This window comes from Nematolebias whitei, chromosome 8, assembly GCF_014905685.2.
Source record: "Nematolebias whitei isolate Nwh7 chromosome 8, NemWhi1, whole genome shotgun sequence".
Classification (NCBI taxonomy): Eukaryota; Metazoa; Chordata; class Actinopteri; order Cyprinodontiformes; family Rivulidae; genus Nematolebias; species Nematolebias whitei.
This window is the reverse complement of record NC_056505.1, coordinates 21,681,084-21,699,405: the sequence shown is the minus strand read 5'-3', so window position 1 is coordinate 21,699,405 and position 18,322 is coordinate 21,681,084. Positions and strand designations below refer to the sequence as shown.

Below are 18,322 nucleotides of genomic sequence, written 5' to 3'. Positions count from 1 at the left end.
TTGTTTTACACCTGCACTGTTTTTTTTTCTGTACAGTGTCTTCTGTTACACAGTGGGAGGTTATTTAGTACATTCAAAAAATGCCAACACGTTTGGTGTTCTACGCTATAAAATATAAAGTAGTCATCTAATTCAGCCCAATGCTTCAGCTTGTATGTGTAGTTAATACAGGGTAACGAATCCTTGACTCACAGCTAATTTAACACTAAGGACTTTTCAAGCAGCGGTCATTTTTGTTCAGCACTGCTGAGGAAACCACAGATGACTGGCCTTTCTCTAAAAGACGTAACATTAACATTCATCATACTTCTGATTTATAAAGTAGCTATTTTACAGCTCTTGTGGTCTGGTGCCTGAGATCCGAGAGGACTTGTGGAGTTTTTACGATTCATGATTGTCTGCTCAGGCATGAGGTTTAGATGAAAACTGCAGAGGTTTGGTCGACAGCATAAAACATGAGTGTGTGTTTTGTCTAAAAATACCAACAGACACACAATCAGAGCCACCCTGAGCTATCAAGTACAACTGACAGGACTCAATTTAAAAACTCAAACACACCTTTCCACCCAGCTGGAGCACAAACTTCACCACTGGTTGCTGCTCTAGTCTGGATAATGGGAGTTAAGGGATAGAGTCCAACAATAGTGCAAACACTGCTCCTGTCCTGACAACGCACCCAGTTTGATTGTTATTGGGGTGAAGGCGGCTTGAACTAGAGACTTTGTTTCAATGTAGACAAGTTTTCATCCACCCAGCGTTGGTTCAGCCTGATGGTTTCCAGAGCTTCTTGGACGCTCCTCATCTGGGAGCCTCGTTCCTTCAGACTGGAGAAGAAGGCCTGCACCTACACAACACAAAAAATTGTGTACAACTCCCCCAAAACAAATACAAACCGGATTCCAAAAAAGTTGGGACATTAAACAAATTGTGAATAAAAACTGAATGCAATGATGTGGAGGTGCCAACATCTAATATTTTATTCAGAATAGAACACAAATCACAGATCAAAAGTTTAAACTGAGAGAATGTATCATTTTAAGGGAAAAATCTGTTGTTTCCATATTTCATGGCGTCAACAAATCCCAAAAAAGTTGGGACAAGTCCATTTTTACCACTGTGTGGCATCCCCCCTTCTTCTTACAACACTCAACAGACGTCTGGGGACAGAGGAGACCAGTTTCTCAAGTTTAGAAATAGGAATGCTCTCCAATCATGTCTAATACAGGCCTCTAACTGTTCAATCGTCTTGGGCCATCTTTGTCGCACCTTCCTCTTTATGATGCGCCAAATGTTCTCTTTAGGTGAAAGATCTGGACTGCAGGCTGGCCATTTCAGTACCCGGATCCTTCTCCTACGTAGCCATGATGTTGTGATTGCTGCAGAATGTGGTCTGGCATTATCGTGTTGAAAAATGCAGGGTCTTCCCTGAAAGAGATGACGTCTAGATGGGAGCATATGTTGTTCTAGAACCTGAACATAGTTCTCTGCATTAATGGTGCCTTTCCAGATATGCAAGCTGCCCATGCCACAAGCGCTCATGCAACCCCATACCATCAGTGATGCAGGCTTCTGAATGGAGTGTTGATAACAACTTGGGCTATCCTTGTCCTCTCTGGTCCGGATGACATGGCGTCCCAGAGTTCCATAAAGAACTTCAAATCGTGACTCATCTGACCACAGAACAGTCTTCCATTTTGCCACACTCCATTTTAAATGACCCCTGGCCCAGTGCAAACGTCTGAGCTTGTGGAGCTTGCTTAGAAATGGCTTCCTCTTTGCACTGTAGAGTTTCAGCTGACAACAGCGGCTGCACGGTGGATTGTGTTCACTGACGATGCTTTCTGGAAGTATTCCTGAGCCCATTCTGTTATTTCCTTGACAGTGGCATTCCTGTTTGAGGTGCAGTGACGTTTAGGGGCCCGGAGATCACGAGCATCCAGTAGAGTTTTACGGACTTGACCCTTACGCACAGCAATTGTTCCAGATTCTCTGAATCTTTTGATGATGTTATGCACGGTTGATGATGATAACTTAAAAGTCTTTGCTATTTTACGCTGGGTAACACCATTTTGGTATTGCTGCACTATCTTTCTGCGCAACAATGGTGGAATTGGTGATCCTCTTACCATCTTGGCTTCTGAGAGACACTGACACTCTGAGAAGCTCTTTTTATACCCAGTCATGTTGTCAATTGACCTAATTAGTGTTAATTGGTCTTCCAGCTGTTCGTTATATGATCAATTTCCTTTTTCCAGCCACTTATTGCTACTTGTCCCAACTTTTTTGGGATTTGTTGACACTGTGAAATTTTGAATCAACATATTTTTCCTTTAAAATGTTACATTTATTCAGATTAAACTTTTGATCTGTCATCTATGTTATATTACAAATAAAATATTGACATTTGCCATCTCCACATCATTGCACTCAGTTTTTATTCACAATTTGTTTAGTGTCCCAACTTTTTTGGAATCTGGTTTGTACACAAACTGCTAAATGACTTTGAACCATACCTGATCAAGGTGCGCCTTTGTGGAGAACTGAGAGGTAGTAGATTTAATGATGCTCTGGATAGCATAAGAGCCAACAGGAAACCTACAACCAAAAGCATAAAAACTCAAATGACACTCCAAAACTTTTAACTTTTCATTTTTAAGTAGTTTCATACTTGAATAACTCTTCAGGGATAGTTTATGAGGCCGTTTCTTACTTCTCTATGAGGCGGTCCCAGTTCACTTGTATAAAATCCCAGGCAAACAAATAGCCAGCAAAGTTCTGACACACCATTCTGATGATCAGAGGTAACTCCTGTGTCTGAATGAATTTCCCTTTCAGACCTTCCTTGAGAATCCTGGACAGATTATAATAGATTAGATGCTGCTCACTGTGTTCACTGAGACCACATTACAGCCAAAAGACTATAATAAATACACAACATGTATAAACTATAGTAACAATGTTGTTTAAGTGACATTTGAGAAAAAGATCATCTGTGACTCACACTTCAGAATTAGTCAAATTAAGCCTGGTTATTTAAACATTTAAATCTGAAACAAAAGCATTTTGGGGGGTTAAAGGGACCTCTAATTTGGCCTGTCACGATAACAAATTTTGCTGGGCAATTAATTGTCTCAGAAATTATTGCGATAAACGATAATATTGTCTGAAATTTGACAATAATTTGCAATTATTGTCAAATTTAAGAAGAAATGTTTATTTGTCTTGCATGTAGTACCTTTTTTGACCACAAGATGGCAGTATAAGATTGTCTGAACTGAAGGACATAGGCTGTCTTTATTTGGTTCTCAAAATGGCGGACGCTCGGTGCGGTTTGAGCTCTTTAGCATAGCATTTGTCACACAAAGCTTTTAATAAAAAAAAATCAGTAAACAAGTTCTCAGCTTCTTTCTGCAGAACAAAACAACTTTTTACACAAAGGCACGGATTTCAACCGTGAATTTTGGAGCTTTGACAAGATGGATGTCCCCCCCCCCCAGGTCGGCCTGTTAGCTTAGCTCGTAGCTTAGCTTCTCAGCTTAGCTGTTTTTAATGATCCAAAAACGAGATTTTGGACAGTTAAAACAGATTTTAAAGAAAAAAGAGAAAGGGAGAGGTCAGTGAAGAACAACGGAGTTGAGCTTTTTGTCATCCAGTATCTTCAGTAGAGAGAGAGAGAGAGACATGAAGAAACGATAAAGCTGAAAAATGAAAGTGAGGTCAATAATTTTCATTATCATGCAATTAATTGATTTATTGTTTATCACGACAGGCCTACTTTTTATGTAGCTGATCAATTTTTAAACACTGAGAATTTTAGATGAGTATGCTATCTGCTACACCCAGAACCAGCATGGACTGAACTGTGAATTAATGAACACTACAGTGACACACGTGAACACTTACCAAGCAACACGGTGTGGGAGCCGAGTGGATGCGAGGCCCTGAAGCATTTTACGTTTTTCTGCATCGTAGATGGCATTTGTGTACAAGCCAAACAAAGTTGACCAGTCTTCATCTGACTGAGCAGCCACTGCAAAAACGACTCTCTGCAGATCGCCTGGAATCCTACAAATATAAATATATATTTTAAAACAAGAGTACGGTATACAGACAAACAAAGCCCGTTGAAAAACTGTAATACAGCAATCTATAGCAATGGCCCAGACAAGCCAATACCTTGTATAACATTTGACCATGATTTATGACCTTGAAGCTGGGATGATTAGAAGTGTATGTGACACTGCCTAGTGATGATGCTCATATGCATCAAGTTTCATGAAGGTTCAAGGAGACTGTTGTCATTTGCATCGCATGTGGTACATTATTATTATACATTATTATATTTTAAATCCTTCCCACACTCTTCCAACATTCTAAACCAGTGGTTCCCAAACTTTGTTCAGATGTGTCAATGTGTACCCCTTCAGACATCTTCCCACTAGCCAAGTACCCTCCTTTTAAAATGTTTCGTAAACACTGACATATCAATTAAAATCTTAAAACAGCTGTTATTGCACCAAATGACATTTATTAATAAATGTCTGCATTAATAAGCAACACGTTTATATGCTGAATTATCCAAACACTTAGCATGTGTAGAATGTATAAATTGCAAAACATTTATATGATAACTAACAGTCAGTATTTAATTAAACTCATCAGTTTTAATGAGAAGGATGTGCTTGGAAGGAAGCACACAACTCTGTTATTGACTTAATTTGAGACAGTGTGAGTCTTAAATCGTTCAACACAAAATCTTGCTCTGTATTTTGTTTTTATATTTGTCAGAATCCACTTTCACACAAGTACATTGTAGCAAAGGGCATCAAAGTCTTGACAGCGTGTTTGGCCAGCGCAGGCTGTTCTGTGCGCAGACCGATCCAGAAATCCGGCAACGGCTTCTGATGTTTTCGCAGCCCCAACAAGAAGTGGAGCGAAGGCTGCTTCGACAGCTGTTCCTTAAACAAGTCAAACCCTTCGACTTTGTCAGTGCAATGATTTTGCTGAACACTAGATGGCAGCATTTACACGTGTATTATTTGGTTATGTGAGAAGGGGCCTCAATCTACTTATGTGAGTGAAGTCTGGCTCTTTTCACACTTTTTTTTTCTTTCCAAATTTTTCTCCCGTACCTCCTATGTCCCTCTTGCACCACCAGGGGTACGAGTACTCCACTTCGGGAAGTATGTTGTAAACAATGTTTCTAAACTATACACACTCTAAGAGCACAGCATGTCATGATCTCTGCACTCTCTGCCTCAAGGCTGCTCTCTGCCACCTGCCAGCGCTCTCGGCCACACCCACTCTTCCGCTGCAAAGCGGAGATCTTGACACGCTGCAGGAGGAAGCTTCTCCTGCAGCTGTGGGCTGCGCACAGGTGCTAAATAATTTTAAATAATTTATTTAAAAATTTAAAAAATCCATGCCGATCATGCGGCTCATCCATCAATCAGTCAATTGTGTGTCATGTCCAATCTGACTTTGAAAAACCGCAAAAGGGTGGGTCCATGAAAGTCAAACCGCGAAGTAGCGAGGGATTATTTCAATATATTCTGATAAAGACTGCTCCAGCTTTCCTTCTACAACCCACTCAATTAATTCTCATCAATTTTTGACCTAAAAATTGTTTCTATCCAATATCCATAAAGTAAATAATCTCGTCACCACCTTGACCCAAAACAAAACCTCTTACCTGAAAGTGCCGTTGGAGTCGACGTATTGTTTGAGCAGGTCTTTGGCTTGTCGAATACAGTTATCTTCCTTCAGGTTACAGGCTGTCATGAGAAGAGCTGAACGCAGCTCCTGTTCGGACACACTTTGCTTCTCTTCCCACGTTTGCGAGTTCATTAGAGAACCGAAATGTCTCTTAATGCAAGCCTGTTGCATCAATAGATAAACTTTTAAGACTTGCAGTACATAAAGAGATAATCTATCGTAAAAATAGAAAATTTTAATAAAATTTATATTTTGTTGCATTTCATATAGCAGCGCTTATTTTCTGAAACATATTTAGCATATGGTTAACGGGAAAGTGGCTTTAAGTATGATTGTTGGTGCATATTTATGTTTATAATCAAAGAGTACCTTCATGCGAGCTACAAGGTCAAACTCCTGTCTTTTATCAAGCAGCCTGTAGATGTGGTTGAGCTGAAGCAGAGCTTCTGTCACTGGGGAAGTCTCAGTTTCACTGGACATGTAGTTCAAGAGGTTGATGGCTTGATGGAAGGAAACACGTCCCAGTCTATTAGAGAAACAGAGCAGTGAGGAAATAAATATTCAAGAATGGGAAAAGACTACCCTTGTTTTAAACCACCAAACAGTAAGAAAAGAAAAATGTTACTACTCATTCATACCTGGAGAGGGCAAAAACATTGTGTATGAGTGAGGCTCGATCTTCAGGTGTCAGAACACTGATATTTGTGGACAAAGCATCAGTGAGAGCACTCCATCCCTCTTCTCCGTAGTCGACAATGTAGAAGCCTGTGCTCCTGTAGTTTAACTTCAGCCACTTCACACTTTTTGACACAGTCAGAGTTCCTGGAACAAAAACAAAAATGTGAAATTTCACACAGCATCTTTAACTCTAAGATTTCATCAGGAAGGTTTGGGTTTTGTCTTTTACCCGTCTTGGACACCAGAGTGAACACCTGTCTGCACTCGGGGGCCAAACCACAGCTGTCATTTACATACGTGATGGGTATATTCCACAAGCTAAACAGAGCGCACAGCACAGTTAGGATTGTGTTGTTTCTCACAGAGTTGTGTGTATACAGTACTGAAACCCACCTGGAATTGTGCGCTGTGTTGTCAGAGGTGAGCAGGAAGGGCTCCTGTGAGAGGGTTACCTGATCCCCTTTACGGCTGACAGTGACCAGTGGGAAACCTTTCTGAGATGTCCATGAACTCATCATCTCTGATATATTCTGGTGTTGTGGGGAGAACTTAACGTACAAACAAAAGAAATAGTTACTTTGTATGCCCTGTTTTTTAATTTATTTTTAATTAATGAAAAAGAATGGTAAATATATTTTATCAAGGTTTGCGTTAACAATTTCAAAAATCATTTATATGCTATACACTGAGGATTACATTTTATCAACACAAGATAACAGGGACAACAGCAGAAATGTTGATACTTCTAGGCTGCAAGAAAAGCTAATGTCTCTGTTAGACCTCAGACCTGAGGTCACTCATCTGGACTGAGCTGCTTCAGTTTCTTAGTATTTTTCTTCCACTGAGTTGTATTCAACTTTTATTCCCTGCTGCTGGGACAACTCAAATGTCCCCTCTGGGAATTAATAAACTAGCTATCTAGCTAGCTATAAATCACTGGATGATTATTCTAGTTCTAGAATAGGTTCTAGAATTGCGCCGCTCAAGGTGGCTGCATGTTGGAGCAGCTCTGTTACTTTCATTCTGAGATTTTGCTTTTGGAAACTTTAATTCCTCTTTTTCTGGATCTAACATTTTTTTGATGATTGTTTCCTCTGGTATAGGATGCTGTGCAGCTGGAAGGATTTTTACTGAAACTTTTTTAGTTTTGGACATTTGTTATGATGCCTAACCATGGCAACAAGGCAGTTTCTACAACCAACAGCAGCTGATTAATATCTCAAAAGCTCAAGTAATATCTCAACTACAGCCCTAAATTTCAAATGAGTTGAAAAGGATGTTCTGTGGACGCATTCTCATCTACCTGCCAGCTGTGCTCGAGTGCCTGACCACTGAGATCCTGGAACTAGCAGGAAACACGGCTCATGACAGCGGAAGGACAGGATCGTCCATCAGCACCTACAGTTGGCTGTCCGCAGCGACGAGGAGCTCAACAAGCTGCTGGGAGGAGTGGCCATTGCCCTGGGATGATTTCTGCCCAACATTTAGGTGATCCTGAAGCCCAGGAGGCCAACCAAGTGCAAGTAAACGGATCAACATCTGTGGCCAGTTTTTTCAGATCTGCTATAAGACGGACCATCACAAGAGATCCTTCCCGCCCACAACCATCAACATCTAGAACAACTCTTTTATGAAACAAGGAAAATGAGCTACAACAACATTTAATTTCCCTCTGGGATTAATAAAGTATTTTTTAATTGAATTGAATTGAATTAATAATTATACCCATTTTCAGTTAATTTAAAACAAAATCAATAAGACATTGAAACTAGTGTGAACGTAGATACCTGCGTGAGGCTGTTCCAGAGGTCAACAGTCTCTGTATTTGATCCACTAAACTGGTTTAGGTATCGAATGATGCCCTTTCTGAACTGCTGATCCCCTGGCAGGGAAGTATTCAGCATCAGTAGGATAGATGCACCCTGCAAGGCAAAAACACAAAGCATCCATGACCTAGATCTGAGTGTGAATCTGATTCTAACTGAGATTAACATTTAGATGTAGAAGTTTAATTAGAAGCAATGCTTACAAAGTTTATTACAGTACAGTAGCCCCTCGATACTTTGCAGTTCGACTTCCGCAGACTCACACTTTTGCGGGTTTTCAACGCAAGATTTTACATGACACGCAATTGGCTGATGGAGCTCACTCAGGTATAAGACAGATCCCCCACGCCCCCTCTTTTCTCTTTCTGAAGCTGTCTGTCACAGCAGAGGCGATGGGGAAAAACAGACTCCCACCCCCTCCTTTCTCTTTCTTTGCTGTGACAGACCACCTCAGAAAGAGAAAGAAGGGGGCAGGGTCTGTCTTTCCCCATCGCTACTGCTCAGGGAGCAGGTATTCAAATTCTGTTTCTGACAGCATAAGTTTCAGCCCATAATCATGGATGAACAGATCAGACAAACAAATGTAGAATATCGGAGAAAATGCTTAGGAGGAAAAATAAAAGTTAATCTGTTTTAAAAAAGAGAGAAGAGAGTGGCTGAGCGCAGCTCACTCAGGTATAAGACAGACCCCCACATCCCCTCCTTTCTCTTCCTGAGGCTGTCTGTCACAGCAGAGAAAGAGAGAGGGGGCAAGGAGCAGGGTCTGTCTTTCCTCATCATATCCCAGAGACACACACGACAGGCGAACGCGCAACGGACAACCTCGGAAAAAGTAAGGAGAGGAGGGTGGGGGGTGTCTGTCTTATACCTGAGTGAGCTGCACGAGCGGTATAGATTGTTTATTTAAAATAATCAAACACGAACATTGTTAAGAACATTCCAAAAGTGTGGGACAGGCTTATAAAGCCTTAATATATAAATAAATACTAAAATAAATGTAACGTTCCTACTTAGTGGATTTTCACCTATCGCGGGGTGTCTGGAACATAACCCCTGCGATAAGTGAGGAACTAATGTACTTCTATAAATGTACCTTTTCATAGGAGACTGAGTCAAACATCTCTTCCACTTGTTCAGGTGTATTAACTTCTGTCGAAACAGCATGGGAGGAGTTCAGTGCATCTTTGTCCATAACTCTGAACCGCATATCCAGGAACAAATTACCCTGAAAACAAACATATAAACAGCACTTACTGCAAACATGTTTTGATATGTTAACATTTTAAATTCTTCAACTTACGATGTCAAGCTCGGGCATAACAGCCTGAAGTGACATGTACTGCATGTAGGTCGCAAAGCCTTCATTAAGCCACAGATCATTCCACCAACTCATAGTGACCAAGTTTCCAAACCACTGCAATACAACACCAGAGACGGATCAGTACCATGAACATACAGGCACATCTCAAAAAGTTATATAAATATCGTAAAAAAAAGTTACATTTGTTTTGCCAATCACTTCAGAAAGTGAAACTCTTTATTACATAGGTTCAGTACACAGAGTGAAATATTTCAAGACTTTATTTCTTGTGATTTTGATGAGTATGACTTACAAATAATGAAAAAACAAACTTCAGTGTCTCAGAAAATTTGAATATTCCACAGCCATCTTTTTGCACCTTTGTCAGTGTGGGCAAGAGCCAAGTCCTGCTGGAAAATTAAATCAACATCTCTATAAAGCTCGTCAGCAAAATGCAGTATGAAGTCTCTAAAATGTCCTGGTAGATGCTGTGTTGACTGTGGACGTCAGAAAACACAGTGGACCAACACCAGCAAAGGACATGGCCCCAAACCATCACTGACTCGGGAAGCTTCACTCTGGACTTAAAACAAAGTGGATTCTGGGCCTCTCCACTCTTCCTCCAGACTCTGGGACCTTGATTTACAAATGACATGCAAAATTTACTTTCATCTGAAGAGAGTGAGCAACAGTCCAGTTCTGCTCCACCTCAGTCAGGTAAGATGCTTCTGATGTCTCTGGTTCAGGAGTGACTTGACTTGAGGAATGAGTCATTTGTAGCTCATGTCTAAGAGTTAATCAGCTGATTTGGGTGAGACACCAGGAATTTATAATATTGAATCTCTTCACAATATTCTAAATTAAGGAGGCACCTTTTTTTTCATTATTTGTAAGCCATAATCATCAAAATTACAAGAAAGGTTTGAAATATTTTACTCTGTAACGAATCTATGTAATATTTCACTTTCAAAAATGAGTGACAAAAAAAAAAAAAAAAAAAAAAACTTTTTTCACAATATTCTTTTTTAGATGCACTTGTAATCACTTTCACTTCCTTTTTCAGAACCTAAAGGGAAAAAGAAGTACATTTAAAAATCACCTGATGTGCGAGCTCATGTGCTATGACAGAAGCGACTATTTGTTTATCTACAGGGGAGGATTCTTTGCCCACAAGCAGGGTGGTCTCCCGAAAAGTGATGAGCCCCCAGTTCTCCATGGCTCCTGCCAGGAAGTCCGGTATCGCTACCAAGTCTGACAAAACAAAAAAATCAAAAACCAGATGAGTAAAGGCAAAACTCAAATGTTGAAGTATATAAAATATATAAACACAATTAGTCAAAGGCACAGGTGTACAGGTGTGTGTGTATTTACTGACCCAGTTTCTTTAAGGGGTAGACAATTTCAAAGAAACTGTTGTAAAACTTCAGCAGTTTAGAAGCAGTTTCCAAAGCATACTTAGTGTGCTCCATTTTCTCTGGCACAGAATAAACAGACACCTAAAACCCACAGATGCAGACATAATAAAAGCTAAAGACAAACATCTTGATAGCACAAAGGGGTCATCTGTATACCCACATTGATCCCTGAATCATCCATGCTGACAGAGGTGAAATCAGCCACAATGAAGGCCACCAGATATGTGCTCATGTTGACATTAGTATTTTCAAACTCGTCCTGAACCAGTCCATTGGACAGATTTGTAGTTTTGGCCTGAAACACACAACAGAAGAGTGATATCCTGACAAGCTGAGGCAGTTAGTAAACCAAGATTGTTGTTGATTAAAACACAGCAAGTTATTATCTAAAGACTTGATCACGCCCACACTAGGAGCTGAAAAGCCGAATAAACGGCTGCACAAACGTATATATGCCATGCATACTTAAGCAGGCATTGTTTCTTCTTTATAGATAAAACTAAAAATATTTTACTTTGTTTCCTCAACAGCTTTTTATGTAGATTCAAATTAAGAAAGTTGATTTTTGCAAACTATATGTAATAAAACTTGGTTCTGGTTTAGGTCAAGCTTTGTTTGAGTTTAAAATCTCCAAAATGTAGCTTCATCTTCTACAAGTTCTTTCATATGAAGTGTAAAGTAAAAAATACTAAGTACTACCAATAACAGTTAGAAAGTCTCAACTGTTGTTACCTTAGGGTGTTAAACAAATTTTATGTTACCTTAGGCATGTTGGAAAGAGTCATGTAGTTTGGTTTTCTGTTGATTTTTATCAGGAAAGTGGATTTGAAATTTGGCTCGTCAAAACAAGGGAAGGCCTTTCTGGCTGACAGCGGCTCAAACTGTGTTGCTGCAAGGACCCTAAAGACAAAAGATAATGTTATTACTAAAGCTGAAGAACACGTAAATGCTTGAAAAACCAGCAAAAGACTTAAAGCACATTTAGTGTTCAGTTATTATTACTGCCCTTCTCTGTTAAAATCAGGTTTGACTATAGTTTATTTTCTACAACATGTTTTTCACCTGTAGTTACAGCACAATCATTAGTCAAGTGCACCTTTTCTCTCCATCCTTATCAGTGTATGAGCTGTTGTAGAAACCATCATAGGCATTTGAAAAGTTAGCAGAGTAATCCAGGGTCAAAACACAGAGCTGGTCTGCTTTCAGCTCCGCTTCAAATTTAACAGCTATCTGCTGTTGGCTGTTTCGCTCCAGCACAGTCACATCAACGGTCTGCCCATCACCCAGCTGGAAGAGAAGAAATATCAGTCAGCAACAAAACAGGCAACAAAGGCAAAATCTAGACTATTTTATTAACTAACATATAAAGCCCCTTTTAATCAAACCTTGAACGTGGCTTTGGAAATGCTGAGATTAGCAGCATGAAGGACAATTCGCTTTGTGTTGTGAAGCACACTCATGTTGATGACAGCTCTGCCAGTGAAGGTCATCTTGTCGAGGTCAGGGGTCAAGGTGAGCTCATAGCTGAGGGGATGTATGCTGCGAGGCAGTCTGAACTTTGCCCATGGAAACTCATCATCGTCAGTCTGATTTGGCTTAGGGCAACCTGCCTGCAGAAGGAGTGAGCCGGTGGAATAAGAACGTCAGAGAGCATACAGGAAAAGTTTGTTAAATGTATAAAAGTAAACATACATCACTGCAAATTCCCCCAAAGCTGAACCAAAAGGCTTTTCTTACCTTGGTAAAAGTGCAGCCAGGTAAGAAGTAGAGAACCATGGTCATAGAGACAGTTATCACAAGGATTAACACACAAACAACCAAGGCCCGGGCTGAGGGAAAACATGACCTGAGGCAAAACACACACAAACATTTTAAATAAATTTATGTAAACTGCACGTATATGTTGAAGAGCAGCAGCATGTAAATACTGTACAGAATGATGCTGCAAGAAACGGGAGGCAGGGAAAAATATATTTTGGCACAAATTTGATCATTACGTACCGAAAACTATAAACAGTATCTGTATCATGTGGAAGGAAAGATTGATTTGAGTTTAGATTAATTAATTTAATCATTCAACTAATGCCAATCAGACAATAGCTGACACTTAATATCTGACCATTTTAAAAAATCAGCAATAGCCCATACTTGTGCAAACTTCATCAATTACCAAGTAGGAAAGGGAAGATGGAGCAGCCGTTGATACAACCGAGTTACTGTGAAACACATTTTAGTTATTTGTTAAGCTAAAATGCTCATCTTTATATTAATTTTAGGTGTAAAAGGTCATCCAAGAATGTTAAATATTATTTATGTCTGGCAATTACTTTTTATATTTTGTAAAATAAAATATATATATTGGCCAATAATAATAATAAAAAAAGTTATTGTACATTGACCATTGATTTGACTTGACTTCCAAAGATAAGAATTGGCATCAGCAATAAAATAACTCATTTTTGAGGGTATTAGAATTTCATTTAACTCATCAAGCTGCTGTCAGATTTTAATATGTGCATTTAAAAAAGCCAGAATAAAAATGGGAAAACTTGTCCTTATCAAATTACTTTCATAAATTGAGAACTGTCCATTTACACTGTGTAAAAAAATACATTTCATCTAAATAGAAACAAATTAAACATCTCTGCCCCTTTTAGTTGTCCAAAATTTAACCTGACAATATTCAGTTTATTGGCACTTCCATGTGGCACTATTTGATATCTGCACCCTAGGAGTGTGGGCTTTTTTCTTTTGATATCAAATAACAATTACAAAACATAGAAAAAAAATTGAAAATAAAACAGCAGGGTTTATGTGATTCATTGGTTTTCAAGTCCTGGAAAAGATTGATTTTATTTGTTAATCAGAGAAATGTCTCATTAATTTACATGGACTTAACTTTAATCTACAGCGATCAGAACCCGTCAAATCTCAGATTATGAAAATCAAAAAGAAGCTGCTCATAGTACTTTTAGTACGAGTTATTATTTCTAGCAAACGCTACGAGCTTTTTGGTTCCTCAGAGGTAAATTAGCACAGAAATCCTAGAAATTTTTAACAAACTGCTTCAACAGAGGCAAGTGATCTGAACATTTTTGTTTCCTCAGATCTGACAAAAATAAAAATAAAAAAATATCACAGAATATAAAACTTAGAAATGTGAAAATATAGAGTTGAATCAATGTTTTCTTCAAAAAACAAACAACAACCTGTAGCACTACAAATGCTAGTCTATACTGTTTTACCTCGGAGGAGACTGTCGGGTGTAAGGGGAGGAGCTGGATCTGTGAGCTGAGCTGCGATTCATAAAAGACATGCCCAGAAGACGAGCTGAAGACTCACAGTCCTCTTCTTCATCATCCATGTCATTTTCTCCCAGGCCACGCACTAATAATCGTGAGCTACGAGGCTCATAGGCCACTTCATCGGGGTCAAGAGGAGGAAATGTCTAAGGAGAGAGACAGAATAACCAAATCACTGTAATTCTATAGCTTAAATGTGCTGCAGTGTTTCACACATAACATTCAAAAATAGATTGCCTTCCCAGTTAATTTAATCAGTGCAAGGTTGTTTTTCTTTTGGCTGCTCACATGGAAATTTTGGCAATTGTTTTATGCTGGATGCCCTTCCTGATGAAACCTGGGCTCAAACCTGCAGCCTCAGGGTTACAAGACACTGAACATCGAGTTACCACAGATATCAATGCAGAGAGGAGATGTGGATGGTTTTTAATGCTCTAACTGCTTGTATGTCTAAATGTGTTCAGAGGCATTTTAGTTTTAATTTATCAAAGCCAAAACTGAAATTATTTATTTGAAACTATTCAGCATTTTCATGTTTTTCTACAAAAAACTACTCTAAATAAATTAGTACTGGCTATTCTTGAAAAAAAATTAAATCTACTGGTAATATTTCAAGTGTGTTATATTAACAACATTTGAAATTGACATACTGGAAATGTAGAGGAGTCTTTGGCTAAATCCACAACATCAGGCTCTTCTTCAAACATGCTGTTCTCAATCATGTTCCTTGGCAGGTTAGCTCGCTCTGCTGGGAACACAGGAAATAAATCCAGTGAGTATGGTACTAGAGTACAAATTGTTAATAACACTGGAGAAACAGAGTTACAAATGTTGATATAGGTGTGGCGCCTTGTTAAATTTCCTTCAAAACAGTGACAAATAGACACCACTTAATACAAAGTTTTGTTGAGGTCACTGAAGAGAAAAACAGAAATCATTAAAAAAAAGTAAACTGTGTTTTGCAGTTTCCTGTACACGCATCCTACTTTTTTTTATGTGGCACCATGACCTAAATAAACTGGTTTATCCAGCCCGGTCGAAACACTTCAGTACAGTACTCATCATCACACTAAACTGGTAATCGTTGAAACTATTCTGTTGCTCCCAAATAGCTTATTTTAGCTAGTGAGTTTAATTACTGGGTACAACAAAAACAAGCAGCTGATGAACATCTCTTAGACTAAGAAAAGGTTGATGCAAAAACTGTTTTAATAAACTTCCGGCCTTGTCATATGCTACTGCAGTATATAAAAAAAAAACACTTCCTGCAACTAACATGCAAATTCAGCAGAAGAGCAACAATAAACTCTTGTTTCACCTAATTTGTGTAATTTTCAGGTGGGCAGATTTTCCACAGTAATTGCAGAAACATTCAGTGGCATGTTCAACTTCCTAATTTAATAAATTCAGTAGTAAAACACAAAGTCTCCCATACTGCTTCACAATCCATACATGTTTTTAACAAGTGATAAGCACTGCATAATCTGTTTTAATACATAATGAATTTGAATGGAAAGCAGAACGAAACAGACAGTAAACACCCACTGAAGACATATGGCTCAACTAAGACAAAAAAAAGTTTTACCTTCTCAAAACATAACAGCCAAGAAATGTGAATAATGAGAATCATATGAGTCTCTATCTGCTCTGTGCAGTGTTTGTGTCATGACTGCAGCACTGTCTCCCTGACTGATCCACACTGCTCTGCTATGAATGTCTATTACAAGGCAATGAGCCTACACTTTGGTGCTGTGAAATGTCCAGAAGAGTTTATGATAAAAATAACACTCAGAAAGTCAGACAGACACCTCTAAAGTATGAGGTATATTGTTGCTATCATGAGCATAGTTGGGTTATATAAGCAAATTACCTGTTTGGATGGAAAGGGTCGAGATTATTGTTGGACATCAACAAGCCATGCAAATGTGGTGAACAAATATTATTGCAAAAACTGCAATAAAACAATGCTACCTTCAGGTTCTGCTCTGCCTGTATACTCAAAACATTTATTAAACCTTCCTAACATCGGAGTAAATTCTGGGAAACTATATGTTGACTATGGCAGGTGTGTCCATTGATTCAGTCCAAGTGTAAATACAAAACACAAAGAATATGGCTGTAACCTACTATAAAGGTGTTGGTCTTTAAAACACTACATGTGTTTATGAAGAGTAGGCATTTTCAGAGTTGACTGAAGAAGTCTGGAAAAACTAAACCTTTCTACATTTTTTTTGGTTGGTTTTTTTGAATGTCCAGAGGACCAGACTTGTTTAGATTTTTCTACCTGGATTATTGAGCATGCATCAGGATATTTTCAGAGTTATGTGAGCAAAATGTGACTGCAAAATTTAAGCTTGGCCTTGCTGTGAAAAATCGCAAAGTCATAACCAAAAATGCTCCCACACACACACAAATAAAAGGGAAGTTACACTTGCTGTGATTTGAGTGTTGTTTCTCGGTTTGCAATTAAAGCTTAAATTAAAACCAATATCCATGACATCATAAGAGGTTAAGCAGACTACTGGTCACCTATAAACTATAAAACGAAAGAAAATATTTGGAGAATCAAACTACCAATGTTAACCTGGGTAAACATTTGCTGAAACATGATGAATGAATGCTGCTTCTTTTACTTTCACTCCTGACAGAAAAAACAGATTCCAGATTGAAGACGTGTTGCCAAGTTCACATATAATTATTTTTTAACAATCAACAGCTTTACCCATCATTTTGCTTTGCATGCAGATAAAGAGACAATCATTAAAAACATTCTCGTTATTGAAGAACTGTGTTCAACAGATATTAGCTGGCCTGCTGCTGCTGTAGCTCCGTCTTCCCGTCCTTACCTGTGCTGTTATTATCAAACAGGTCCATTTTAAATGTATCTTAAAGTCGTCCAATAAAAAGAGGAAGCCTCTGGACGCTCAGGGACGTTAAGCAGACGTGATGTTTTCGGTTCTTGACCACAATCCTCAGCAGGCTTTCAGACGGTCCAATAAAATAGCAGTCTTGTCTCCACTTGTACCCGTTAGCTAACTACGTAGGAGCTAGCTCGGAACTAGCCAACTTCTGACAATTTCACTGAGCAGCATTCAGTCAGCCGGTGTTAGCCGTTTACCATAATTTTATCACCCATAGCTGTTTGTTAGAAAGATAGAAACAGCGTCTCGACATCTAAACCCAGACACAAAAAAAAAAAAAACAACGTGGACAAAAATAGCTCAACGTGCTGCACAAACTGAGAGAATCCAATAACACTTTTCCTCCGCCGCTCTTCACCACACCAGTTGTTGGCAGCAGGGGTTGCCAGATAGGAAACGACGACTTATCGAACTGTGGCTTCAACTTTCCTATTTTGAGCAAAACTAACGTATTTGCGGAGCAAGTACAAATTTTATCCCATAAGTGAGAAAGTACTTTTTTTAGTGGCAGTGATGGTGGGGTGTGTGAATACTTGCAAACGACAGATCCAAAAACAATCGTAATGTTCATTATACACGATCAAGATTATTGTATATCTGGCAACACTGGTCGGCAGAGTCCAAAACAGCGTTACAGGGAGAGCGGTGCTGATATCTGATTGGATGGGAATGAAAATAGGCGGGCCTATCCCGATTGACGTACATTTACCTTACGCACGCACGTCAACCCCGTCAAACGTTGGTTACGTACTGTAACCCCAGATTCTATGAATATAGGCGTAGCCCTTTAAGGCTGTCGCCGATGGGTTTATCCCGTTATGCGCAAGCATCGTACTGAAAAAATTAGTCCACGCCCACCTGCTGTGTGGGCCCCACCCGATCCGTATAAATTACGTTAAGAGCGGGTAATCTGCTCCCAAATAGCTTATTCTTTTCTTCAGCTATTCAGGAGCCAGTGAGGCCCGACGCTTAAAGGGCTACGCCTATATTCATAGAATCTGGGGTTACAGTACGTAACCAACGTTCTATGTCATATAGGCTTCGCCCTTTAAGGCTGTCGCTGATGGGTTAAGGGCGAAGCGGATGTGGTCCTCGCCTCACTGGGTCCATTCGAACCCAGTAAGAAGCGGAAGCTTGCCCAAAAAACGTCTTGCCACTCAGTTCC

At 39.3% G+C, this 18,322-nt stretch overlaps 1 protein-coding gene across 1 annotated transcript; it reads right to left on the bottom strand.

Annotated features, from left to right (window-relative positions):
- Window positions 1–712: 712 nt before the first annotated feature.
- LOC119413091 (leucyl/cystinyl aminopeptidase) lies at window positions 713–17,386 on the bottom strand. The gene is made up of 22 exons (XM_037680104.1): window positions 17,083–17,386; window positions 14,887–14,984; window positions 14,180–14,382; window positions 12,672–12,780; window positions 12,320–12,544; window positions 12,031–12,221; window positions 11,696–11,834; window positions 11,095–11,229; window positions 10,895–11,015; window positions 10,619–10,770; window positions 9,520–9,633; window positions 9,313–9,444; window positions 8,181–8,315; window positions 6,787–6,941; window positions 6,623–6,711; window positions 6,354–6,537; window positions 6,085–6,241; window positions 5,693–5,877; window positions 3,904–4,065; window positions 2,711–2,851; window positions 2,514–2,595; window positions 713–844 (listed from the first exon to the last, which is right to left on the bottom strand). The coding sequence occupies exons 1-22, from the start codon at window positions 17,108–17,110 to the stop codon at window positions 713–715; spliced, it is 3,069 nt and encodes a 1,022-aa protein (XP_037536032.1). The 5' UTR covers window positions 17,111–17,386.
- Between the last annotated feature and the right edge of the window lie 936 nt (window positions 17,387–18,322).